Source organism: Morchella sextelata (genome assembly GCF_020137385.1).
Source record: "Morchella sextelata strain SCLS chromosome Unknown scls_3, whole genome shotgun sequence".
NCBI classification, from domain to species: domain Eukaryota; kingdom Fungi; phylum Ascomycota; class Pezizomycetes; order Pezizales; family Morchellaceae; genus Morchella; species Morchella sextelata.
In genome coordinates, this window is record NW_025408618.1 from 1,720,431 (window position 1) to 1,746,296 (window position 25,866).

Below are 25,866 nucleotides of genomic sequence, written 5' to 3' on the forward strand. Positions count from 1 at the left end.
TCGTCGATCATGCACAAATACTGGTGATCGCTGCTAGCTGTTGCTAGCTGGTATGACACTTGCAACCTCACTTTGATGAGGGGCAAGCTGACATGCGGGGGGAAGATACCGTCTTAAGAATTAAGGTTTTGAGATATGTCTGACAAGAACGGCCAACAACAGTCTTACAACACCGGCACGTACCGAGGGAGTGTTGGGGGAGGGAAGTTATGGGTTATAGGTTATAAGTTGTGGAGTGGGGTGGTGAATGCCAAGTCGAGTGACAACCCATGACCGCCAATCACCACACCCAGTTCCAGCTCTAGCTCCTCACTGTAACGGGATATCGCATCAGTCCTCCCATATCAGAACCAAAACTCTCTCCCTTCCCTGGTCCATAACCAACACCCCAATTCTTGCCCCCTTCCCTCACAGGCAAAAGCCGGAACTCGGCAAGACCCATTCTCCCCAGCTATATGAACGTGTACGACCAATATCTATATCTCTACTCGCTATCGCTGCCACGAAATGACGCGTCCACGAGAGCAGCGCCGTGACACTCACACCATACATAGGACGGTTACTACATGTATATAGCAAGGCAAGCCAGACAGGTGCAGAGAACAAGTACCGTCCCACTGAGCAGCAGCATTGAATACAGTCCTCTAATTTCACACGGTACGGTATAAACCTACTTGGAGATACGGATGCATGTTCACATCCAGCTCTACCCCGCGCAGCAGAAGAAACGGCTATGCTATTTTGCGTGCAATTGGGGGAGGGGGGGGGGGGGGGTAATTTCACGTTGCAGGATTATTCGTATACGTATAATAGATAAACAGCTGCATGTACATATTTCCTACCCCTACCCTACCCACGCGAGCACATTACGTGACGCTGCACATTGCGTAGGAAATTGCGGCGTAGCTTTTTTGCTTATTTTTGGAGGAGGGTGCTTTCTCGATCTCAATCTTATCTGCACGCTTGTTTTTAATTCCCGCTGTGCGCGTGCGTGCGAGGGCCGAGGTTATTGTTCCGTTAGTGCAGGCAGCCTGCGCTATATAACTAAACCACCGAGTGACATCCTATGATCCACCGCGAAACAACAAAAAAAACGAGAATAAAAAAAAGGATGAAAAATCAATTATCCCCATAATACCTCACCAGCCTCACCACCATCTCTCCATAAACACCCTCTCCCTCCCCAGCCCCGTCCGCGCCACCACCCCCTCCACAAACGTCTCTGTAAACGGCGGCGGCCCGCACACATACACCACCGTCTCCTCCCCGGGGCCAAGCTCCACCACCGCCTTTACATCGTCTACCGTCATCCTGCGCGCCTCATGCGGCCACTTGACCTCCTCCGCCGCGGGCACGGCTTCATCCGTACCGGCCGCCTCATCATTGTCGCCGGTGAGAAAGAGTTTAAAGCTCTGCTCATCAAGCGCTGATAAAACGCCCATGTATGCCTCGGGCACGGGCGCTTTCGTGCTCCACAGGAACGAGACCTCGAGGTCCTTTTCGCTCTCCTGTATATAGCGCAGCATCGACAACAGCGGACTTTCCCGTCACGTCACGTCAACTTCTTCTCCTACAACAATACCCAATGCTACAACGAACCAAAACGGGGTAGAGGGGGGAATGACACACTTTACGCCCACCCCCGCCGCCACAAACACCACATGCCCGATGCCCCCAGCAACGCCGCTGTCCTCCGGAGGCGGGAACGTAAAGCTGCCGCCAGCCCTAACTTTCACCTCTTTACCCTCGATGAGGGGCTCGTGCTGCCATAGCCAGGCGGCGGGCGGGTTGTGGGGTGCGGCTTGGATGGCGAGTTGTAGGTCGGGGAGGAGAGAGGGGGGCGAGATGATTGTGAAGCCGCCTGGGGAGGGGGCGGCGGGGGTGGGGACGTGGACGTCGAGCCATTGGCCGGGTTTGAACTGTGAGGTGAGTCAATGATTGGTGAGAAAAAAGGGGGGGGGGGGGGCGGTGGGTAGGTGAGACGGGGACTAACGGTGAAGTGCGGGGTGGTGAGTGTTAGTGTAAATAGACGCAGCGTGGGCGTGGAGCGGGCAATGTGTGTGATTCGGGCCGTGTGCAGTGTCTGTACATCTCATCCGATGATCGATCAGCACTTGAGGCAGCGAAGAAGAAAAGAAAGAACGGGATGTCGTGCATTATCCCGTGGCTGCGCGGCCGTGCGCTCGGCGTGGGAGCGGTAGGCGGGCGAGCCTGCGGAGGTGGACATTCGACGCAGGTACCGTCGCAGCATTGCGCGCGGGTGGAGTTTAGTTAATTCTGTCTTGACCTGTAGAATAGCTAGCTTAAGCTTTGGTGTTGAGGTTCCTCACGATATGACGTTCGTTGTTGCTACATGCTCTCATACAGTACATCTTAGATACATGTAGCTATTAGATCATCGTTCTGCATATCTCTCTGTCTCTCGTAGATCCCTTCCTTCCTTCCTTCATTCCTCTCCAATCTGCATCGGTCTTTAGCTAGAGTAGACGTTGATCAATAGCCTCCACCCAAACCAACAATCTTATCAGATAACGACGTTATCCCCAGCTAGCTAGCTGCTCTGCTCCACTGGCGACTGGTGCTACAATTGTTTCCAATGCAGCTGCCCACTCACTAGCTAGAGCCTAGCACCCTACATGTAGGTACATGTATCCAATCCAATCCAATCCAATCCAAAGCTAGCACGGCATCAAGCATCATCCTCACAGCAAAAACAAAACGAAACCGATAAACAGTAGAAACCAGTATTTATAGTGCCACCAGCTCTCCCAAAACCACGGAATCACCCCCTCCTGGGCCCTTGCATGAGTTGCACAGGTTTACTCAACACGAAACCGTGAATCCCCCCGGCCCATCCAAGGTCCAGTCCAGACCACTCGCACTGGAGCAGAGTACCTGGTAGACTATGTCGCCTCCCTCCATGAACCAGGGGGTGCGTTCCCAGGGGTGTATCTGGTTCCAGATATACGCGAGCGAGCGAGCCACCTACCTAGCTGGCTGTTCGCTAATAAATACCTTCAGCTCGTGCACAGCGAGGAAATGACAGGATTTCCCGCGCCCCCAATCCCGGCCCGATCAAGCAGCGAGTAGAGTAGAGTAGAGAGTATTGGTATTGTATGTAGATTGCAGATTTGCAGATTGTAGATTACAGCAAGACAGAACACGCGCGCGCACCCAATCTATAGAGATTGATAGGGTCGCCGCTTGGAAATGGGCGCCGCGCTAACTAGCTGTATGCGTCTACCTGTCTGTCTATCTATCTGCGCAGCTGCCTAGGTATTTCAAATGTAGGCACATAGAGTACCTACTATCTATCCGCCGGTTTACAGTTCGTTTAATCTCCCCTTCAGCCAGCCTCATGCTCCTCTCTCTATCCACTCCCCCCCCCCCCCCTCCTCTCGATCCTCTCGATTCTCCTCTTCCTCTGCACTCCGACAAAAACACAACCCCCCCCCTTTACACCTTAATAATATGTTACATCGCACCCGAAAAAGTATAATAAAACGAAACACACATACACAGGAGAAACACCCCCTCCCTTAACTAGCTCTTTAAAACAGGATTCAGCAGACCCTGACCCCACCAGCCACCAAAACCCAAAAACCCGGTTAACCCAATTGAGAAAAAGAAATAAAGTGCAGAAATAAAAGACCAACCGGAAAGAAAGAAGGAAAGAAAGAAAGAAAAAGAAACCCAAAAATGAACGCTCTCGTGAAAAGAAGGGGATATGGAACAAAAGAGAGGCATCACAAACCCACCCTCAAGGAGAAATGGTAAAAATAAATTGTGGGGGGGTGGTAATGGAGGGGTCGCCTCCAAATGGAACGAAGGAAAGAGGAGCAGGGAATATTAAAAAGAATATAATAAAATTAGAGAAGTAATGTCCAAAAAAAAAATGGCGACCGCCCTTATGTATAGAAGAATACAATAAAAACTGAAATTTCCAATAAACTCGTTTCGAAGTATATTATCAAGCCGTGAGACTGGAGGATCAACAAAAATGACTTTTTTTTACTAGACTATCAGACCGATTACCACCAGGAGCGTTGACAGGAGCATCAGCGGCGCCGGAGAGAACGTGCTACGGCCCGAGTTCGACATCTGGAACTGGACGGTTGTGTTGGAGAAGTCAGGTCCACAACCTAAGCATATCTGTTAGTACATATGATTGATAGGGGAAAGTACAATGAGAGGGAAACATACCCATATTGATCTGCTGGGTCGCCGAGGTGTATGTATCATACAGCGGCTGGCTCGAATTCCCAGCAAAGGCCGAGTATATCCTCAGGGTGTTGGACAAGCAGTCGGAGCAACTACTAGAAGAATTAGCATAACCCGAAAATCCACAGGTCTATGGGCAGCTTACGTAGGTCTCGCACCTCCCGGGAAGTTCTGTCCCAGCGGGAGATAGTAGACGTACGAGTCACTTGGACTGGTGACGTTCATCAGGGCATCCACATAGCCTACATACCACCCAAGAGTTAGCAAAAAGTGATTCGAGTGCGATCACATGAAGAACATCAAAATATGTACTAACAGTAAGACCCCGAGTCCGACTTCAAGCACCCTGCCAAATACACCGCCTTGTATGCGATGAAGGCAGCACGTGCCTGCTGTACCACCGGGTTCCCTAGCTGCAGGTCTGCGCCGCAGTTCTCCTCGAGCCCAATCTGCCACCCTAGCTTCTCCATAACAAGCTGACAGGTGGGGACGTCTACGTTGCAGGTCTGGTCCACGACCTGGGTGGTTGCGAAGCCGCCCTCTTTGGTGATTTCAAAGTATGATTGCGAGCTCTGTTATAGTGGCCCCATTATAAGCTTGCTGTCTCTCGTAGGAAGGGAGGGGAGGTTTATGGGCGCACATACTAGGAGGAGGCCTGATAGAGGAAGACATTTCTGGAATTGCGGGTCGCTGAGAAACTTTGAGAAGAAGACCGGGCAGGTGGTGGTGGTGGAGTTGGAGGCGATGCTGACTGTGTCGAAGAGCGTTGGGGTCTCGATTGTGCCCACCGATGTCACAACTGTAGTTGTAGCCGCCGCTTCCTCAGAGCTCGTGGAAGTTGCACTTTCAGTAGTGGTAGCGGTTGCTGTAGTAGTAGCTTCACTGTCGGTGGGAGCAGCAACGGCAGAGCTAGTCATAAGTAGGACCATGAGAACGAGTGATAGAATAGTAAATTTGGCGTTATAGGATTGACGGAAATTGTTAAAAAACGAAAAGTAGTTCTTGCTGCCCTTAACCTCCGAGTGCCTTCTCCTCCTCCTTGCTCCCTCTACCTCTGCTTCCGTGCCTTCCTCCACTTCTTCTCCTATGCGCTCTTTTAACCGTAGCTTCATGCTCCATCTCTTGCTACCACCTTTGGCGCGGCGCTCTGGCGTTGTGGTGGTAGCACCGGTAACGTCGGGTTCGTTGATTCGCATGAATGAGGAAGAGGACTGACGAGGACGTATAGCCAACATTATAGTAATAGTCGTGGGTCGATATATAATATCAACTGCATGTCACTAAGGGCTAGGTTATTTCTAAAAATGAAGCAGGATAACAAAAGTGCCAGTCCCACGGTTTGGTTTCGAAGCGTTGCAAGTGAGCTGTGGTGATTGGGAAGAGCTGTAGCAGGACAAAGAAAGCAGATCCTTCCTGAAACTTACACTTGCTGCCAAGTAGTAAAAGTAGATAGGTATGGGATTTCTACGAAGGACGGGGGTTTGTAAGATGCCCTGGTCTCTTTTTCTGATTCGAGAAGGAGGCTTGTAACGTTCTCTTTTTTTCTCCAGGCTGGGAGTGACAGGTGAAATATATGAGTGAATGAGTGTGTGGGGGGTGAGGGGGATGACCGAAAAGGCTGAAAATGAGTGACGACCGTTCGACAAAGCGCGGTAATAATTCCCTTCTTTTTTTGCAGTTGCTGCTGGTAAAACGGTAAAAATGAGTGAACGTCTAAAAGCTGTGGTTGCACACTTAAGCACAAAGACAGGCAGGTAGACAGGGAAGGAGTGTCGATGTCGGGGTAAGCGACAAGGTGGAAGAGGAGCAAAATAGATCTCACTATCTTGATCTCGCGACTCTTGGGGACCGTCAATGTCAAAAGACAGAGGATGAGGGCCACATTATGAGGGCGTTCTCCCTCGCGGATTCCTAGACCTCGATCCACTAGAACCCCCCCTAACTAGCTAGAGGTGCCACAGCGGTACCCAATCTAGTAGGGCTGGCTGGCTTGCATTTGTTGCGCAAGACCCGTCAAGCGAGTCAAACACAGCATGCACTCTCTACCAGGAGTCTACCTACTCTTTACGATTTGGGGGCCATCAAAAGGCCGGCCGTTTGATGCCTACGGGTGGCTCCACATAGGAAAGTGGAATTATTCTTCCCTGCCCCATATCGGGAATTGCTCTCTCGACTTCATCTCCACTGCATGCGTGATGCATCTGGCTCAGGTCGGCACACCTCCCAATGAGTCCATTGAGGTCCTGGAGGGGGGTTATGGTTTGGGAGGGTTTGGGAGGGTTTGGGAGGGTTTGAGAGAGGGGGGAAGTGTAGCCTGTGAAAGTATGTAGTGAATAAGCAAACAGATACATAAACAGCTATCTAATTAATTATTTGCACGTCCTTGTGTGTGTGTACCCTTTCTGCACGAGTTGAGTGCCAATGCGCGTGCAGCCTTAACCGCTTGGAGAGACTGGCCAATGGCAGACACGCGGCGCTTCCCCAGATAGTTCAGGGCAGCTCCCGTTCGGGATTAGTTCAGGTACTGCCTCTGTGCCTGATTCCGACAGCTGCGATGGGGAGGGTGGTGGTCTGGTCCCTAACCCTCGCTCCGATCATCACTTCCAGAAGATCTGTGCGGTGTGCTGCCTGCCTCTCCATGGTCCATGGTTTATGGTCCGTACTTTACTTACACATGGGCAAGCAATTGGCGGTAGGATGTCCCGACGTTTCTTCTCTACCAAGTCCCCCCCTCTCCAGGTTCTCCTCTTCAGTTCTTTGTCTTGTTTGTAGTCTTGCAGAGTTTTCAAAGTCATGAGAAACCGTTCCTCCTTCTGTTAAAGGAACCGATCAGTGTCGATCAGCGCAAGTAATTACGGCAACGGTTGTACTCACTGGACTGTCACTAGCCATTTGGAGTCAAATCATACCAAAGACACCTAGGTTTTCAAGACTCCGGAGATTATGGAGAGATGTAGAGAGAGGGAAAGAGCTTTGGGATCGAAAACACCGTGCATAGTTGTCTCTAGATCCTCGAGGCTTGTGGGCCGAGCGAAAGAAGCTTAATGTTGCGTCTTCACTGGTCGAGAGCTCAAGTGACATGACGAGATCTCCATTGCACTTGCCCCCTTTGGTTCCTGACAAAGGCTTCTCTTTAGAAACTTCTTCTTTTTCTTCTTCTTTTTCACTTTATTCTCCCATCCAGTCGCCTTTCTCCCTCGCATCTGGCCGATCGAGTTTCTCGCTTCTGAGGTGTATGTAGCTACATTAACATGGTACTTTATCTGACGGTTGCATGTTGTTCCATTTTGGTTGGGTGTTCCTGGATTACCTAACCAGTAACTTGAATCCCGGTTTCTTCCCACCCCCCAATATCGAACCGCGCTCACCAGTTCTTCGGGTGCTATTTTTGATCTCTTTTTAAATCACGCCTGCACTCGCGCACTTTGTTTCGTGGAATGTTTTTTGTATGTACCATTGACGAACAGGATTAGGGGAGAGAACCCTTGGGAAGGGTACGGCGCCATTGCCAACCATGTATGAGTTGAATTAGCTCTTTTAACAACATCGTGGAACTTACCGAATGACATCCCCCAGACTCGCCCCCCCTTCTCTCTTCGCGTTCTACTCCACCCCCACCCCAGTTCTATATGTAGCTATGCTGCTACTGCTGCTGCACAATGATCTCAGATAGATTCCACTGCCCTTCCCAGTCAATTACTGTTTCAAGCTATTTCCTATAGCTGTCTCATGCCATTGCTGATCTCCTAACCAATAACTCAACGCCGTGTTCGATTTCCAGTTTGGTCATGTCGCTAACGTTCCTTTTTGAGGAACACCCGACTGTTTTGATATTTGGGAGTATCTGCCCCGTATCACTCGAGGCCTCCCCTCCCGCTTCAGGGTCCATACTGTTATTCTGCACGGAAATACACATTTCGTATTTTTTTCGCGAATCTCAATCCCTCATCCTTACAGCATTATAGATAGAATACTGATTACATGCAAGAAGCCTTTGGGAAACGTGTGAATTGATTTCCATCCAGTTAGTACCCTTTCCCCCTCACCAGGGTCTTGCCATTCTCCTGTGTATCTAGCTTCTTGCTGACAGTCCGTCAAAGCATATAATACCTAGATGCATCTATCCACCATCAATTATACCAGATTAACGTCATCACCAATACCCGTGACCTTTCCTCCTGTTCCTCATTCTCTTTACCAACCCCCCAATCAATCCCTTGGGTTTCCACCCCGCAGATATGTCCATCCCACAACAGGACAGTAGCTCGCGGCCTCTTCCACAAACTGTTCTCTGCAACATCCTCTCTCGATTGCCCACATCATCCCTATTTACCGCGTCGCTGGTATCTACGGAATGGCGTAAACTGATATTCCAATCCGGCCCCCTCTCGAATGCACTGCTCCGCCCACATCTCTCAGTGCTGCGTGAGCGTTTTGGGTTTCAGCAGGTCCCACACCGCCTCCCTATACCTGCAGTCCGCAAACTCCTCGTCCGGTACGCGAAGCAGGAACTCTCCGGTACATTGTGCACGAAGGAGATCTACAGTATCAAGTCATACACTGCTGGATGCTGTGTAGTGAACGATAAATGCACAGTTCCAATGAAGCTGCGGCGCTTTGCTGCTTGCGGGTCATTGCTAGCCATTTCCATAAAGAACAAGCATATACACATTTTCGAGCTTACCAAAAGGCCAATGGTGCTGTTGTGTAAAGTTTCGGTGAAAAAGCAGCCGATAGCGCTGGCGATATCAGAAGCTTATTTGGCAGTCTTGGACGAAGACGGTGTTAGCATGTATTCGCTGCTGGCTCGGAACACCCCGTCCTTTATGGTCGTGCACGTCTACTCCGTCAAAATCCCACAGATTCGGCACCCAACTGCCATCGCGATCACGCCGGGTACTGATTCAACGCCGCTAGTGTCTGTATTGGCATCCTCGATATATCTGTTACATCCCTCGTATGCACTGACCCAAAAACGGGGCGGTTTCTTCCGTGGCCATATCGAAGAGCAAGAGGAAGACATAGTAGCAGATCCTTCACGTAAAGGGAAGGAGAAGGAGAAAGAAACGCTTTCATATCCCAACTCCGCTGCTAAACAGAACCCATGGCTCCTTGTCACAAGCGGCTCGAGCATTGGTGCCTCCTTTCCATTAGCATTTGCTATGCGTGGCCGGCAGGTCTCTGTATCAACGTGGGGGGACTATGATCATGACTTCCAACGCTCGGGGTATGTCGGTGCACTCTGGAGCAATGAAGACCCTGTGCAGCTCAAACGTCGTCAAGAATCCTCTCTTAAAGACGGCGAGAATATTCTTAATGCCACACATTCCCCAGATCTACTTTGGCGCTACTACAAGGCTAGACTTAACCCCAGAAGAACGACGACGCATAAAGAAACAGGGATAGAAATCAGTGATTCCTCAGCAAATAGACAAACTCACCGCTGGCATGCACACTCATTCAATACAGGGGGTCAGATGGCAGTCGAGTCTGCAATCCACCTTTACGACTCCTTCTACATCGTGACAGAAGTGAAAACCAGATTGATTAGAATTATCTCTGTAGCCCCATTTACCAGTAAGATGGCGCTGTATCGTCAACACGATAACAATTCTGATCCCGATTCGGAGAAACCCACCTCAGATGAGGCTACAGCTGCAGATAAACCGTTGAAACACTGCGGGTACGCAGTCATACCAGGGGGCAAGGAAGGAGGTTATATTGCGTTCAACCATCGCCCCGGATACATCAAAATTTTACCTCTGAGGCAGATCCCGATGCACGTGGGTACTATCAATGCGATCCCATCGGAAGAGCAAGATCTTGCATTAGGGCTGTCGATCACTCGAAACTTAAGGGAGATTGCAATTGGCAAAGGTGGGGAGATTGTCGGCATCACCGGAAATGCGAAGCGTCTGATTGTGGTGATGGAAGAGAGAGTTGTTGTCGTGAGGTTATGGACTGAAGAGGCTCCTGGACGGAATGTGGTTGAGGATGTGGATACGGATTGGGTTGTAGACAGGTCTGGGAAGTTGCGGGCGAATGGGCAGAAGCCACCGCTCAAAGGGAGTATCAATTGCACAGGGTGTATTGTGCAGTAGTTGACTTCATGGGGATTTCAATTGGGGGGAGGGGGGTCTGGCGTTTTACTTTATTTGTCGTTTGTCGATTTTTAACTATTTCCCTTTTTTTCTCTTTTTTTTTTGTCATAGCATTTCAGCGGAGAGCTATGAGTGGAGGATCATGGACTATCACTCTCACATTTCTCCTTTGTGAAAATTTCCCTCCCCCCAACCCATCAACGGTGGGGAACACATATTTTTGTCGTGTAATATAAGTTCATAATGGCTGGGGTGGGTATAATGATGGATATTTCGTGAAAGAGCGAGTATTTTTTTTTTCTGTAGGGAGGGACGAAATATATTATTACTGCCGGGAAATCAAGGCTTCAAACACGTGTTGACTCCTGAGGAATCTGACAGCCATATGCAAGGCACTTATCACTTGCCTCTTCACGAAATACTCGCAGGGGGGTAGATAAAAAGGGTCGTTCCCCACCCCGGTTTGAATGTCTGCACTGTGCAGGGCTAATTGAGTTGATGTTGTGATAGAGTTACAAAGTTGTTTCGGCAAATCCCATCTTGAGGGTTTCCTCCGGCGAAATGGTTTTCGGACAGGGTTTTTAGTAAGAAGCTAGTTTATTTGTTGAGGGCAGTTGTTGGTGTTGACCTTAGCAACGTCATCGACATCGAGGTTTAATTTCGGCAGCTACCGAGTTGGCTCCAAGTTCGTTCTTTTACTGTGGGGTGAGGTGCAAATTTTCTTCCTGTTGGCGTGTAGCTCTACTGCTCGTTAGCAATGGGCCTCAACTCTTCAGTTCTCTTGAGTCCAGACGAGCCCTCTTCCAGCCACAAAAACTGAAGTCAGTCCAAATTAAAAGAAATTCTGGGGACAGGATTCGTCGCCAGGCATCTCGGACCTCCGGCGTATATAAAGCTCAGATTCGGCAACAGCATTGATCAAACCGTTGACGCGATGACTTGAGAATCTGAGGTCTTTTGCTAAGTTTTTATAGTCACAGTGATGACAAGGGTGGTAATGGGAGCCAGCAGATCCCCCGAAACCCAGGTTTTACAGGAAGGGTGTGACGAAGGTCTGATAGCATAGAGTACTTGAAATCTTTGGATCTTGGTTTAGAGAAGATCCTACCGATTTTTGGTTAGGCTGAATTATGGTTGGAGCTTGAAGATTCTCTACAAACCTTCGGCCCCAAGGGCCATGAAATCATCAGTATTTTGTGAGCGATAAAGTTGCTTCGCGTACACGCAGGACATCGAAAATTCGTTGTGGTAGGACCGGAATATTACTCTTCATGAGTTTGTATGAGCCATGGCGAATATCCCGCAAGAACAGCAACAGTAACAGCAAAGAGCCGGTTCATGTGGATCTTGACATCAGTGCTTTATCGATATATCATATCTGTTGACGTTCCTGTTCCGCCCCGCAATGGCAGGACGATCGATCTGTTGCGGTTGTTGCCTATCGGGTTAAGAGTAACAGCGAACGTTCGAATGGGTGTTTATTTGGGGTAGGGCCAGGGATACTCTCGGGATAATCATTGGCCCACCCTTTGTTTCCCCACACGATTATTGGTCAATCCCTTCCACTCAGGGGCCCCTCCCCTCCCAAGTCTTGCCCCTTCCCCCTCACGCCAGATTTATGACGAATTGTAGATCTTATCTTATCATCTTATCGCCAACGATATCCACTCCAGGACACTGTAAAGGAACTCCGGAAGCATCAAAACTCGCCAACTTGACACTTGACACTTGACACCTCCCTGTCTCCTACATACCAAACATCCACTCTTACTCTCACAAAACATTTCAACAATGGCTGCAGCATCTCCTCCCCTATCTCCAACCTCTACACACGCCCCGAAGTGGCGTGCCCGTTCATCCCGCACTAACAACACTTACACACGCGACCAGCTCGAACAGCACTTTGGCAACCCCAACGAGGATACCCTGAGTGGCAGCATCGACGACCCGCAACGCATATCCCGCATCCTCATATCTGACACCCAGCAGCCCTCATTCCCACCAGAGATCTTCATAAAGTCCAACCTGCACCTCGTCTTCGGTACATCTCTCAAGACCCTACAAGCTGTTCCCATCCCGCTTTTCCGCCAAGTTCAATGGGACCTCACTCTTCCGAGCACCCCTGGCGGAACTCAAAAAGCTATCTGGGAGTTTGCAGGCTGGTATTCAATCGAGGACGCCCAGCGTATTGAGCGCCGTAGTCCAGAGCTCTTCACAAGGCTCGAAGCTAAATGGGAAGCTAAGGGCTGGCAAGGCCAGCGCACTCAAGAAGAGTGGAACCGCAGCTTTGATACCGACTGGGCGCTCATCACCTTGCGCCATGTTACGGACCGAGGATGCCCGCTCGAACAGCCGAGTCCTCCTGCTAAATTAGTGGCCGATGAAGATAATGGCGGCGGTGTTGGCATCCCCCCTGGCGGATTTGGGAGAAGAGCGTTCTCGATTGATGATGGCGCTCCGGAAGACTACTTCCCGGGGCCGCCGCCTCCAACGAGAAGGACTACGAGTGCGGGGTTGGCAGCCTCGATGGGCTCGCAGGTCGAGGGGTATTTTATGCCCCCACCACATCCTCCACCACCGACGAGGGTTGCGACGGCTTTGGGCACTAATGGGAGCAATGCAACTACGAATACGGGCGGTGAGGGGTCCGGACTAGATTGTAAGCTCATGGACGAGTCGATTATCAACATTTCCAAACAGTCTGAGGAGGATATGAGCGATTCCGAGTATGGGAATGTGACAAGGTCCGAGATTGAGGACTGTGATCGCTGGAGTGAGCTGAGCACTGGTCCCGTTGATAGGCAGTGGACAGTAGTTTACGAGGAGAAGGATGAGCTCGTTTGAACTTGGCCTTTGGTTTGATTTAATATGATGATGATGATTTGGGATTAATGGCACGGAATCTTCTTGTTATTTTTTCTTTTATACCAGTCCTGGGATCAGCTTTTTGTTTTTTTTGTTTTACATTCTAAGTCGAGTTTTATGTTTGGAGTGTTTTATGCTCGGAGTGTGCGGCGAATGATTTGGAGGTTATCTTTTTTTCTTTTTTCTACTGTTTATCTCTTCCTTTATATTTATCGCTCATTAACTAGTGACGTTTAGCCTCTCAGTTCAATGCATTTGTTCGAATTTACATGCTTCTTTCCAGAGGGTGCAATGATTAAGCGCGAAACTAGTTGCTTTCGTCGTTGTGCTGAGTGATTATCTATGATTCAAACAGCTTACAAACAACCTCCCAGCAGCCAGAAATCACCATTACGTATCCTTCTAAGCCTCTCAATCATTGTGATATTGGAATCTAAATACTTGCGAACGTACGTACTTTGGTTTTGTATGATTTACTGTCATTCGCATGAACTTCAAAGTTGTTACCGAGATCCTCGGCTTGGAAGAATGTCAATTTCATAATGGTCGAAAAATGTCTAGCTTGATGAAACAAACATGGTTACATGGCCCAATGGCAAGGCGCTTGACTACGAATCAAGAGATTCCAGGTTCGACCCCTGGTGTGATCAACACAAATCATTTCTTTTGTTGGAGTTTTTTTTTTTTTACTTGGGTCAAGCATCATCGGTCTGGTTATTTGTTGGTTGTGTTGTTCTCATAATGTTTTTGTTTGGAACAAATTATTGTTTGGTTCGACATCCTTATTACAGTAACTCTAAGGACAACACTAAACACAGTCATGACAGTGGCGCTCAGGCTGGTATCTGGTAATTTGATTGGCTGAAACCCATCACTCCCTCGCCGTCCTTGTTGTGGGATATTACGGCCATGCTCTAATAGCCAATAGGAGGATTTGCAGGATTTTTGTTAAGATGGCACTTACGCACGGTGCCAATTAAACATAAAAAATCAAAATACGAAACGAAAGACAGCAAAAAGGAGGGGTAACGGGGATCAAGAGATACAAGCTTAACATCTGAGCGTTGAAGCATAGAGTAAACGGTACCCTAGCCTTTGCATGTGAACGACAAGTAACGGAGCCCTTCCCCCCGGGGGGGCGGGGGGGCAGTTTGACATGTGGACGAAAGTCTACATCAGGTCAATGCACAGGATGATTCTAGATCATCTCGGGTTTTTGATCTACTCTAGTTAGGCTAGATTAACTACTCTAACTGTCAGCTCACTCAACGGTCCGTTTCTTCTTTCCTTTTCTACTTGCTTACCAGCAAAAGAACCAGAAAATGCAAGTGACGGAAACAGGGATTATTTGTATGAGAGAACGGGGTCACTCCATACAAATTATCCCTGCCCTGAGCAACCGCATTTTCTGGTTCTTTTGCTGGTAAGCAAGTACTTTCCTGTATCATATCACCAACCAACGAACGATCAGCCTATCATTTTGTGGGATACAATTGGATATCTGGTCGGAAGGAAGGAAGACTGTGTATGCTTGGTGAAATAATCAACCAATCATTTAATGAATGAATGGGTGCGTGTGCAACCCGAAGTTCTCCACGCAATGTCAATGATAATTTATCATCACAAGGTATCACTCGCCCCAGTCATGGGCCATGAACCACGATGCCCAAGGGGCCATGTATCGTTTGAGGGTCGGAACGGAGATTTCGGGTACAAGTTATCTAAAAGAGAAACTCTATGCGTTACTCCGACTAGACATCTTTCATGTCTTCACTGGTCTGGTCCCCTATGTTATGACTACAAGAACATGTACCCAAAAGACACAGTTACCTTGGGCGCCCAAATCCCTCAGACCAAAATATAAAGTAATGAACCAGTGTTAATTGCGCCTATAGAGACTTTGCATTGCAAGTTAAGTTTTAATAGAATACGGTATCTTTCCAGCAGTGATTACGTGAAGTGAACACCGAAACAACCTCTGACTGAGTGATTGAAACATGTTTCTTTTGTGAGGGCAAAAAATGTTTCACCTTCAAAAGAACAACCAGCTATTTTGATCGCACCAGGGGTCGAACCTGGAATCTCTTGATTCGTAGTCAAGCGCCTTGCCATTGGGCCATGCGACCATGGTTGTAACCGAGGATAGTTGATTACAAGACTCTAGACTCGCCCAGTGTGGTAATTACTTCAATGAATGTTTAGACCAACTCTAGTATACAAATGAAGGATTACAGGATGATAGTTGCGACCGGCACCGATAATTAAGGAAAGAATATAAGGAAAACCTCCAACAAACCAAACAAGCAAACTCCTGGATATCGATATCCCGCATAATGTATCCACCATTAACCATAAAGCCCACCCAGAAAGAGGACCGAATGAAAGCCATTGACCCAGCTACAAATATCGTTACTCCTTTTCTTCCTCCTTCCCCGAAAGGGCGTCCACGAAGTCTCTGTACTTGAAGACCTCGCCCCCATAGTTGCTGCTGTGGTTAGCCGCCCCTCTAGCGAGCGCTCTCCGCTTAGTAAAGCCCTTTAACGCCCGATCCACATCCTCGTCACTCATTCTCTCTCCCATGCCTGTGAGAGCCTCCTTAAGCTCAGCAACATCGATGGTTCCATCGTCGTTATCATCGAAAGCTTCGAATGCGCTGAGTAGGTCAGGGCCGGGGGTCAGGAGTGACAAATGTTGAGAGAGATGCGTCAGGTAGGACGCAAGGTTAAAAGGAGCTGGGACTGAAGAAAGGTGCGCGGAGAGGGTAGAAGAGGTGGGCTCTTGGCCTATAGTTTTAAAACAGTTAACAAAGAGCTTAGATAGAATAGATGGGGGTAGTTGTGTAAAAATAAAGTAAAAGGAGTCCCTTACCTAGACTGCTCAACATAGCCGCCAGATCGTCATTTCCAATAACACCGTCACCATCCTTATCTAGCATTTGGAAACTCTCCTTGAGCTCTTGGATCTGAGTGCTCGACAGCTGAGTGAACGCCCCAGAGGCCGATCGCTTCATGGTCCTTGCGGAAGAAGATCCGTTTGTGCCATTGAAGCCTGAAGGTTCCAAAGCATATCCGAGAGGGGATGGTTTCGATGTGCGTGTGCTTGCCTGGAATGTTGTTAGCATTAAAAAAATTCACGCATTAAAGGTGGAGAAGAATCGTACCATCATGTCAAATCCTCCTAATAACATCAGTTGATTGAGTAGAAGGGTTGGGGAGGTTATTAGTGGTTGAAGAACACGTCGCTGGGAGGTACTTGCGACGGAGGCCGAGGAAGCTATGGAGAGAGGGCAAACATGCATAAACATGCAGTGCGCCGGGGGTGAGACGCAACTTGCCGTTCGTTACCACGACAACCAGGCGGCTCTGGTGGAAAATCCACATCCCACTCTGTCAACCCGTACCCCTCCCTCATCGTCACCGCGAAGATAAACCTATGGCAGCTCTACGATTACGGCCGTTCATACGTCTTGCGAATGCGGCGGTTCAACGGCCCCGTGCGCTCAACGGCGTTTCGGGTTTCTCAACGATTTCCATGCACCAATTGAAGCATCCAGCGCCAGCGAGCGCATCCACTAGATATCTTCCTCGGTTTCTTGACCCTAGGATCTACTGGCAGTCTTCCAAATCCGACTCGAAGGCAAAGGGACCGCAGGGGAAGAAGCCATGGAACCCGGCAACGTTTTACATTGTTCGTCAAGCTCTCCTGCCTGCCGCAATTCTGTGGCATGACAGCACCTGGGTGGCTCCGAGGCTGATATCCCGTCTGGCACAGGCTATCTTCCTATTGATTGGGTCACAGGCGATCCAGATAATTGCGCTGAGGCTCAATCACGATGAGCGCATGCGACGGGCAAATGTAAAGATTGCAGTCCTCAAAGAGGTTATAGAACGACTTCAACGGGGAGAAGATGTGGACGTGGAGGGAATGCTCGGTGTAGGGAACGAGAAAGATGAGAAGAGCTGGGAAGACGGTATGCGACCTGAATTTGATCTTTGTAAAAAAGTTCATATATTCGCACTACTAACGCCTTTGCAGTACTGAGGGAAATCGAAGAAGAAGATGCAGTCTGGCAGGCAAAGGCCCGCAAGAAGCAGGGCCTATCTGAAACCCCTTCCTCGGAAAATAATACAAAGCCAGAGCCAGAGACTTTCCCAGACAAAGCTCAGAAGAAAGCAGATTTAAAACCCCGAAAAGCACTATCTTCTCGGGATTATGGATATAGCTGAGGGCATCGAGCTTATGAGTGGACTATACCAACCCTGTTCGACCATGTAATTGTATAAAGATCCATTAAGGAGGGCTGGCTCATTTGGATTCAATGACTTCTCAAACTATTTTGGATACTGGTTAAATAATGCGGATTTCATAAGACATGTCGCAATAAGTACAGCAACTGTAGCACATACATGTAATCCGCGATTCCTCACAGAATATCACCCGGGAAAAAAAAGAAGAGAAACAAATTATTAAGAAATATGAGTAATTCCAAAAAGACGAGCAAGCAGCGGAAGATCGTCCTCCAGCTTCCCCACATCCTACATCACGCGCATAACCGTACGAAAAAAGTTGGTTGCAAGGGTGCTCTGCTTCCTCCCCGCCCTAATCCCGATGTTTCCCCTAAATATCTCGAAGATAGTAATGAGCATCCTTGGCAGGACGTGATACATAACGTCATCCCCGCTCCTTGATATCGACTCTTTTTTCATATCGATATCTGCCATCCCACCCATATTTTCTACAAGATACCCCTCCTCATATTTCAAAATTCAGGCCCTCAAGAGACTCACTCTGCTTGCGTCTCAAGTACGGATTCAACACCCGGTAACAACCCTCCAGCAACAACAGCGCTCACTGCACACTTTCAAAATGGGCTTCGAGACAAAAGCGACCATTGCCAATTTTGGCGGCAAACTCCTCAAGCTGGAGCATGATAGTAAAATTCCCTCCCCAAACCAAATTCACCTAACATGCAATGAGCCAACAGACTACTAAACTAACCATCCCAAAACTCCAGGCACCTCCACCAAGACCAAAATGGCCCTAAACCTCTACCTCCCGCCCACCGCCGCCGCCGCCTCCGGCTCCAGCACAAAGGTGCCCGTCCTGATCTACCTCTCGGGCCTGACCTGCACGGGCGACAACTGCGCCGAGAAGGGCTTCTTCCAGGCCTACGCCTCCAAGCACGGCATCGCCGTCGTGTACCCGGACACCTCGCCGCGCGGGGCCAACATCCAGGGCGAGGACGAGAGCTGGGACTTTGGCTCCGGCGCGGGCTTCTACGTGGATGCCACCGAGGGTGACTGGAAGAAGAACTACAATATGTACACGTACATCACCGAGGAGCTGCCGAAGGCGCTGTTTGAGAGCTTTGAGGTGCTGGATGCGGGGCGGGTTAGCATTACGGGACACTCGATGGGTGGGCATGGGGCCTTGACTTTGGTAAGGATAGCTGTCTTCCCCCCAAGTTCCCAAGCCAAGTGCGTAGCTGAGAATGAGGACAGTTCTTGAAGAACCCGGGGAAATACCGGTCCGTTTCCGCCCTGGCACCAATCACCAACCCGATCAATTGCCCGTGGGGACAGAAGGCCTTCACGGGCTACTTCGGCGCCAGCAACAAGAGCAAGTGGGCCGAGCACGATGCCACAGAGCTTCTCAAGAAGTGGGAGGGGCCCTTTGAGACGCTGATTGATGTTGGTACGGGCGACAACTTTTACAAGAACGGGCAGCTGCTGCCGGAGAACTTTGAGGCTGCGGCGAAGGAGAAGGGCGTTGAGAAGGGCGTCAATGTGAGGTATCAGAAGGTAAGCACGACGAATTCCCTACCGCTGATTGTGTTGTGGATTGTGAGAAAGTTACTAAGCTTTGCTCTTTTGGTACAGGATTATGATCACAGCTACTTTTTCATCTCGACGTTTGCGGAGGACCATGTCAACTACCATGCAAAGTTCCTGCTTAAATAGATAGTTAAACCCTGTGGATAATCAAATCAATACCAAATAGCTTTCCCATATACAAGCATTTTCCGGCCTTTGGCCGGAGTAGGAACTGTTATGGCTTAAACAATATCAGTTTACCAACGCTTAAGATCACTGAAACCCCAAGATGCCCTGTGCACATATCTGATATACTATTTGGTTGACTCAAGGTATGTTGGAACCAATATCTACTGGCTGACTCAAACATATTTGATAGAATATCTACTTACTGGCAAACATATTTGATAGAGAAAAAGAAAACCCCTCAAACCTGGCCAATCAAAACCTTTAAATAACACATTGCATATCGGTATATCTATATACTTATTAGATAAGATGGGAGGTTAAATAAGCATCAATGGTGACAGGCACTTATGTACTGTGTGAATATACCAAAAAATAGTAAAAAAAAAGAACCCCTCCACTCGCTGCAAACACAGAAAGAACAAAAAAGACACTTTGGTCAGTCATGCACCGTCATTCGAGGCCGAGTGATATTCTGTGCCACCAGCGACCCTTATATCATTTGTGCTATATAACACAGTGCACTTTTTACCCAATGAAATGCCCTGCAAGTAAGATTACCCCTGCAGTGCTATCAATGGCCTGTTATCTTTTAGAGAATCAAATGCCGGAGGCTTAAAGCACAATATCATAAATCGGGGCTGCCTATTGTAAAAGAAGCGATTTGAGCAGAAAAAAGTGACTACATGGAAGTTTCTTTTGCATGAGTGGCTGCTAGTAAAAATATGCGACGCCTTCCTTATCAACACAAATACTATTTCCACAACTAAACTACAAAAATAAAAAGGTTAATAGCATCATCAACTGACTAAATGCCGAAACACCAGCCCAAGAACAACACATCCCTTGTCTGATCGCACCAGGGGTCGAACCTGGAATCTCTTGATTCCCCACCTCACAGAGAAGTTTCGTAGTCAAGCGCCTTGCCATTGGGCCATGCGACCATGCACATCCCACCCCACACCCGCCATATCAACCCTTCCCCCACCACCACACAGCACAGCACTCAACGCGTCCACCCTCTTCCGCCCCGCCCTTCCTCCCACCACCCACGCACACCTCTAAATGTCGGCCAACCCACCCCCGCCCCCAGAACCCACCTCCACCTCCACCTCCACCGCCGCCACCGCAGCGGAACCCGACGGCCCACGCGCAACCCGCCTGCGCGCGCTGTTCGCAACCTCGCTCGAGCACTCCATCAAGACGTGCTCCTACAGCAACTTTGCAAAGTGCTTCCCGACGCCCGCACAGAATGCGCCGGAGAACCTGAAGCGCGCGTGGGAGGAGATGTGCGCGTATTTTGAGGGGCGGTCGATGGTTTGCTCCTCTGTCTTTTTCTGTTGGGGGGGAGAGAGAGGGAGAGGGAGAGAGAGGGAGTGGTGGCTAATGAGTGAATGGGATAGATCGAGTGGGAAAAGATATTGAAGGAGCGCAATGTCATCGAGAGCCTGAACCAGCTGGACGTGCTGATCCGCGAAGCCGAAGAGCGCCGGGCTGCTGCGCCGGCGGGGGAGGTGCCGATTCCGTGAGTCTCCCTCTATCACCCTACTTCTCTAGCTACTGATGGATTGAATGATACAACAGACCCTCCACACTACCGCCCGACGTGATCATGACCGCGCAGCTCGCGCCCGTCATCGCCGCCGCCCAGGAAAAGGTCAATTCGCGGATAGCGGACGTGCAAGCACAGAACGCGGGCCTGATTTCGGGCATCGAGGCGCAGAGACGGGAGATTGAGGAGCTGCTGGGGGTGCTGGGGAGGAACCTTGCTGGGCTGGAGGGCGCGGTGCAGGCCGCGAATGAGGGGAAGGCGATGCTGGTGAAGGAGGGGGGGGTTACTGGATGGGAGTTAGGGTTTGTAAGAGGAGAAGGAGAGGGGGGAAGCGGTCTGTAGGAGTGGGGGGGGCGGCGGCGGAGATGCTGCGGGCTTAAGCTTGGGTAATGGATGGGTGTATGCTTTCTGTATTTCTTTCTCTTTTTCTTTTTTCTCTTTTGGAAGTTTTTCTTTTCCCTTTCTTCAGTATTCTTTCTTTTCTTGGGAGGTTATTTCCTAAACCCGGGTATGGTTCCCGCAAAATGTCACAAGTCTGGTGTGCATAGATCGCTTTTTGATGCGCGGTTTTTTTTGTTTACAAAGATTAGTAGTAGGTAGAAACAGTTGGTAGCATGCACCTAGTTGGTGGTGGCGAGTTATATAACCAACTAACCCCACCGGCGGCACCACGGAATGAAACTAATTCCAACAAAGAGCTCATTACCGGCGGCGTGGTGCGAGGTGTCAAGCGGTAGAAGCGCGGGCCAAACCATGGTATGTACAAAAGCTGTCTTGTCCTTGAGAGAGAGAGCCACCAAGTATGGCCCCTTCAATTGCTACAGCTCGAGCCAGACGTCAACCAGAATGATCAATGCACGGTGCTGCTTGTGCGTCCATTGCAACGAGACATTTCCAGCACCCGAAGGGCCCGTGTACTGAGAACGGAGATGCTGGGTTAGGGTTCCCCTGTTACCCACCAGCCAGCCAGCCAACCAGCCAACCTCACACAGGCTGACACAGAAGGGTCGAGAACCAATGATTGCATGTCCGGTTATTTGGCCCACCACGCAAAACACATGCAAACCGCTCAACGCTCAACGCACAACTCACAACTCACTAGCCGCACCGCACCTCTGGCCCAGACAGACGCCACTGCCGCCCTCTGCTCTAGTTAGTTACCGCAGAGCCGCATCTCGTCTGCCCCGCCCTCGATCGATCCTGAACAACTTTTTTCTTCTTCTTTCTGCTCGGTCTTTTCCGCGGAGCCCTCACACTATTCACACCCATTCAATTCACTCTCACTCGCCCACTCACTTGGTCAATGATCGATTGTGCCTATCTCACTATCTCTACCGCACTATCTCCTACTGGTATCTAATTCCACCACCAATCTCAATCTCAATTCCACACACACCCTCCCACTACACAGATACAGATACAGATACACACAAATTAAAAAAAAATGCCCAAACACCGCTTCCCGCCCAAGCCGCAAAGCAACAAGCGCAAAAACAAGAAGGCACGCCTCTCCCTTCCCCCCCCCCCCTTCCTGCAGTTAGTTAGTTAGTCATTGCTAGGAGTGCTCACACGTGCGGGGGTGCAGTAGGTCCCTGAGACAGCGGACGAGTTCCTGGATGGTGAGCACCCTTCCCTTCCTGCAGAGAAAAAGGAAGGAAAGAAGGAAGGGCCACAATGGCTGATATATGGACCACCAATAGTCGGCATCGAGCACGAAGAATCCGGTGATCGCTGGCGGCCAGGTGATAAGTTAAAGGTATCTATAACTCTACCAACCTCCCAAGAAGCAAATTAAAAGAATACATAATAATACAGGGCGTTATATCTACAGGCCGGCCGGTTCTACGAAAAAGCAATTGATAGCTATAATACCGCCCTGCAGCTAAACCCCACCTCTTTCGACGCCGCCTACAACCTGTACCTCCCCCTCCTTCCTCTCTGTGGGGTCATACTAGTCAACTAACTGCTACAGCGCCCGCCTGCAATACCAGCTCGCCCAGCACCCCGAGCTCACAGGCAGCACGCACCGCAGCTCGCGCCTCCTGCTCAAGACCGCGGTCGACAGCCACCGGCGCTGCCTGGCGCTGGACCCGGCGAATGAAGATGCGCTCTTGTAAGCTTCCACTTCAACTAGAAACCCGGCAAGTAGAACTAACTGGGAGGACAGCAATACGGGCCAGGTGCTGTGCAGCTTTGCTGAGGTGCTGATTGAGTACCGCACTGCACCTGTAGAGGCAAAGACAGAGGCCGCCCAGCTCCTCGTCGAGGCGGTCGGGACACTACAGCGCTGTCTGGCACTACAAGAAGCACAGTACGCCGCTCTGCAGCAGACACAGACACAGGCGCAAGAGGCGGGCGACGACACCTCCATGGACATGGGCGACGAACCCGCCTCATCCTCATCCACACCCTCAGAACCCAACACCACCGAGCAATGGGCCATAATCCAACCCCCCACCACCCCCAGCACCCTCCTCGACACCACCCTCGCCCTCCTCAGCACCCTCGCCACCCTCCTCCCACTCACAAACCTCCCACACTGCCCCCCGCTCTCCACAACCCTACACACCGCCCAACACCTCCTCACAACCACCATCCCCCCGCTCGCCCACGCCACCTCCCGCGAGTCCGAAGCCGCCCTATCGCGCGCTAACCTCCTGGCCGCCGCCGCGGAAGCGTCCTACCGCGCCGGCGGCCCCCTGGCAGACTATGAAGCGGGCGTCGCCGCGGCCTTCGACGGCGTGGACGGCGTGCAGGCGCTGTGTGACCGCGCGGACGCACACATCCAGCTCGCCGGCAGCGTGTCTGATGACGCCGTGGCGTGGCGCCACTACTCGTTTGCCGCGCAGTATTTGGCGGGTGCGGCGGCGGCGGAGCCGGGGAGGGGGGAGATCCATGTTGCGCGCGGGGATGTGGAGTTGTTGAGGGCGAGGTTGGGGGTGGATGTGGCGGTGAGGAGTCGGGGGGTGTTGGTGAGGAATGCGGGGGTGTATTATCGGGGTGCGCGGAGGTTGGGTGGTGGGGTGGAGGGGGAGGCGGCGGTGAAGGAGCGGATGGTTGTTTTGGAGAGCGGCGGGGAGGGCGTGGAGGAGGCGGCGAGGGGGATTGTGGAGGGGGGGGAGGCGGTGTGGGGGGTTGTGGTGGAGGCCGTTGAGGAGGGGTTGGTGGGGGGGGAGTGGCTGGAGAGGGTGGGGGGGAGGGTTGGGGGGGAGGTTTGATGGGGGGATAGCTAGAGTAGATAGAAATAAGATGCTCTCACCCCCCGTTTTGCAAGTCTTGAAAGCCTAGAGGGGATATCATGTCCGCAGCTAGCAATAATGTCGTGCACTCTCATCTGTCCAAGGTGAAGCTTCAATGCTCTAGATTCCCCATTTGGAATGACATATCCATCTACCTCCAAGGCCCCAAAGTCTCGGAGTGAAGATCCAACGCTCTAGATTCCGCTACGTATACTCTATTTGAAATAACATGCAAAGTTTATTTCCAAGGCCCGAAAGCCTTTGGATCATAGCTAGCTAGAAATACAACACGCATTCATCCTCATTCCTACTTCCAAGGAACAAAGACTTGAGGATCTCCAGCCATTGAATGACATCCCCACTTCCAAGGCCGCAAAGCGAAGATCCAAAGCTCCAGACTCGCATACATATATCCGGGGCGACATGCACTCTAATTAGGGACTTGGTCCGAGTGGTCGGTCTACATACTTCCAAGGCCCGCACTTCCCAACCCCATTACTGGCACACCCCAAGAACCGCCCAAGAAATCATTGAGCGTCAATGACATTTCCACCCTTTTCCCCATCCTCCCACTCCCACTCCCACTCCCAGCCAGCCAATCCGCACACCCCGGAACACCGCAACCCGCCAACCCAATCAACCCTCCCAATTACCCCCCCCCCCCCCCCCCCATCCACCCAGTAATCCACAAACCCTGCCAGCCAACCCCAACCCCAGACGGAACACGCTGATCCGTACCTGCCCTCCTCCCCCCACCCCATCTGCTGCTGCATCTGAAAAAGCGGTGGAGGGGGGTGGTGCTATCTATCTACATATCTATCCAAATAGGCTATCCATCCATCTACTCCATCTATCGGGCTATCGGCAGATACTGTAATTAGCCCGACGTACCTCCTCCATCAGGGCACAAATCCCGGACTCCGGGGTTCCCTCCCCCCTCCCCCCCTTCGATCCCTTCCCTTGTCTTTCCCCCACAGAGGACATATTCCCGATGAGGATGGATGATGGATGGATGCACCAGGGAACCGGGGTTGGGTGCGGGGCTGGCTCCGGGGTGGGTAAACGTCCTCCTCTTCTCTTTCTGGGAAAACTCGGACAAAAGACAGGACGGACAGACAGAACAAGGACAAGACAGCTTGTAGGATGGATAGAAGAGTGGAAAGGCCAGACCAGAAGTAGCACCCAGCCCGAACAGAGCAGAGCAGAGCAGACAGAAGGAAGCTGAATCATCGCCTCCCGGGTATCATTGGCCCCCCAAGCTTAAGTAAATACCAAGACAGGGCAAGTGTTTAAGATGTTCTTTGCTGGCACCAGCTGTCACGCAGGGCCCCCAACCCAAGCACTCGCTCGACAAATACACAATCGAATCTCCCCCCCCCCCCCCCCACTCACCATGCCGTCGGATCAGCGATGCCGGGCTGGAAAGGGGGGGGGGGGGGGAATCTATGTATGTGTGCCTGTAGAGTAGAGAGAGGTGTATGTAGGTTTTTTTTTTCCAAGACATGATCAGCCACGGGAAAGGGAACCTCTGCAGTGTGCAGCGCAGCAGAGCCAGCTGCTGCAAAGTAGAGAAGAAGAAAAACCCAGGATAGGCAGGGTCCCTGAAGGAAGGAACGAACTGAGCCTCCACCACGGCCACCCACACCACCACATCTGGCTGAAAGTGCGGCTTGCTTCTTTGTCTCTCTGTGTTCTGTTCTTTTTTTTTTGCTCGCGTTGCTTGCCAGTGCCTGCCTGCTTGCTTGCTTGCCAGTGCCTCCTGCCTGCTTGCCAGTGCCTCCTGCCTGCTTGCCAGTGCCTGCTTGCTTGCTGCGGGACTTTGCCTGCTGTCTACGATCCAATTATCCCATAGGGTTAGCCTCCACAGACATTGCACTGGCAGAAACACA

The 25,866-nt window shown here is 50.7% G+C and overlaps 9 protein-coding genes across 9 annotated transcripts; 6 read left to right on the plus strand and 3 right to left on the minus strand.

The window, feature by feature from the left end:
• Positions 1-1,148: 1,148 nt before the first annotated feature.
• Positions 1,149-2,251, minus strand: H6S33_009281 (uncharacterized protein; the record flags this gene model as incomplete). The annotated part of the gene is made up of 4 exons (XM_044840659.1): positions 1,149-1,539; positions 1,600-1,919; positions 1,994-2,083; positions 2,144-2,251. The coding sequence occupies 4 exons, from the start codon at positions 2,249-2,251 to the stop codon at positions 1,149-1,151; spliced, it is 909 nt and encodes a 302-aa protein (XP_044698096.1).
• A 1,763-nt stretch (positions 2,252-4,014) lies between these two features.
• Positions 4,015-5,456, minus strand: H6S33_009282 (uncharacterized protein; the record flags this gene model as incomplete). The annotated part of the gene is made up of 5 exons (XM_044840660.1): positions 4,015-4,142; positions 4,204-4,313; positions 4,367-4,463; positions 4,538-4,793; positions 4,866-5,456. The coding sequence occupies 5 exons, from the start codon at positions 5,454-5,456 to the stop codon at positions 4,015-4,017; spliced, it is 1,182 nt and encodes a 393-aa protein (XP_044698097.1).
• Positions 5,457-8,459: 3,003 nt separating this feature from the next.
• H6S33_009283 (uncharacterized protein) lies at positions 8,460-10,322 on the plus strand (the record flags this gene model as incomplete). The annotated part of the gene is made up of 1 exon (XM_044840661.1): positions 8,460-10,322. The coding sequence occupies one exon, from the start codon at positions 8,460-8,462 to the stop codon at positions 10,320-10,322; it is 1,863 nt and encodes a 620-aa protein (XP_044698098.1).
• A 1,791-nt stretch (positions 10,323-12,113) lies between these two features.
• Positions 12,114-13,166, plus strand: H6S33_009284 (uncharacterized protein; the record flags this gene model as incomplete). Its single annotated transcript, XM_044840662.1, has 1 exon — positions 12,114-13,166. One exon carries the CDS (start codon positions 12,114-12,116, stop codon positions 13,164-13,166), a length of 1,053 nt encoding a protein of 350 aa, XP_044698099.1.
• A 2,430-nt stretch (positions 13,167-15,596) lies between these two features.
• On the minus strand, positions 15,597-16,374 carry H6S33_009285 (uncharacterized protein; the record flags this gene model as incomplete). Its single annotated transcript, XM_044840663.1, has 3 exons — positions 15,597-15,970; positions 16,056-16,290; positions 16,348-16,374. The coding sequence occupies 3 exons, from the start codon at positions 16,372-16,374 to the stop codon at positions 15,597-15,599; spliced, it is 636 nt and encodes a 211-aa protein (XP_044698100.1).
• Positions 16,375-16,619: 245 nt separating this feature from the next.
• Positions 16,620-17,413, plus strand: H6S33_009286 (uncharacterized protein; the record flags this gene model as incomplete). The annotated part of the gene is made up of 3 exons (XM_044840665.1): positions 16,620-16,874; positions 16,959-17,157; positions 17,223-17,413. 3 exons carry the CDS (start codon positions 16,620-16,622, stop codon positions 17,411-17,413), a joined length of 645 nt encoding a protein of 214 aa, XP_044698101.1.
• A 640-nt stretch (positions 17,414-18,053) lies between these two features.
• On the plus strand, positions 18,054-19,147 carry H6S33_009287 (uncharacterized protein; the record flags this gene model as incomplete). Its single annotated transcript, XM_044840666.1, has 4 exons — positions 18,054-18,120; positions 18,202-18,626; positions 18,689-18,988; positions 19,067-19,147. 4 exons carry the CDS (start codon positions 18,054-18,056, stop codon positions 19,145-19,147), a joined length of 873 nt encoding a protein of 290 aa, XP_044698102.1.
• A 1,104-nt stretch (positions 19,148-20,251) lies between these two features.
• On the plus strand, positions 20,252-21,080 carry H6S33_009288 (uncharacterized protein; the record flags this gene model as incomplete). Its single annotated transcript, XM_044840667.1, has 3 exons — positions 20,252-20,503; positions 20,590-20,711; positions 20,771-21,080. 3 exons carry the CDS (start codon positions 20,252-20,254, stop codon positions 21,078-21,080), a joined length of 684 nt encoding a protein of 227 aa, XP_044698103.1.
• Positions 21,081-22,182: 1,102 nt separating this feature from the next.
• On the plus strand, positions 22,183-23,956 carry H6S33_009289 (uncharacterized protein; the record flags this gene model as incomplete). The annotated part of the gene is made up of 6 exons (XM_044840668.1): positions 22,183-22,239; positions 22,327-22,357; positions 22,439-22,494; positions 22,570-22,655; positions 22,711-22,851; positions 22,906-23,956. 6 exons carry the CDS (start codon positions 22,183-22,185, stop codon positions 23,954-23,956), a joined length of 1,422 nt encoding a protein of 473 aa, XP_044698104.1.
• Between the last annotated feature and the right edge of the window lie 1,910 nt (positions 23,957-25,866).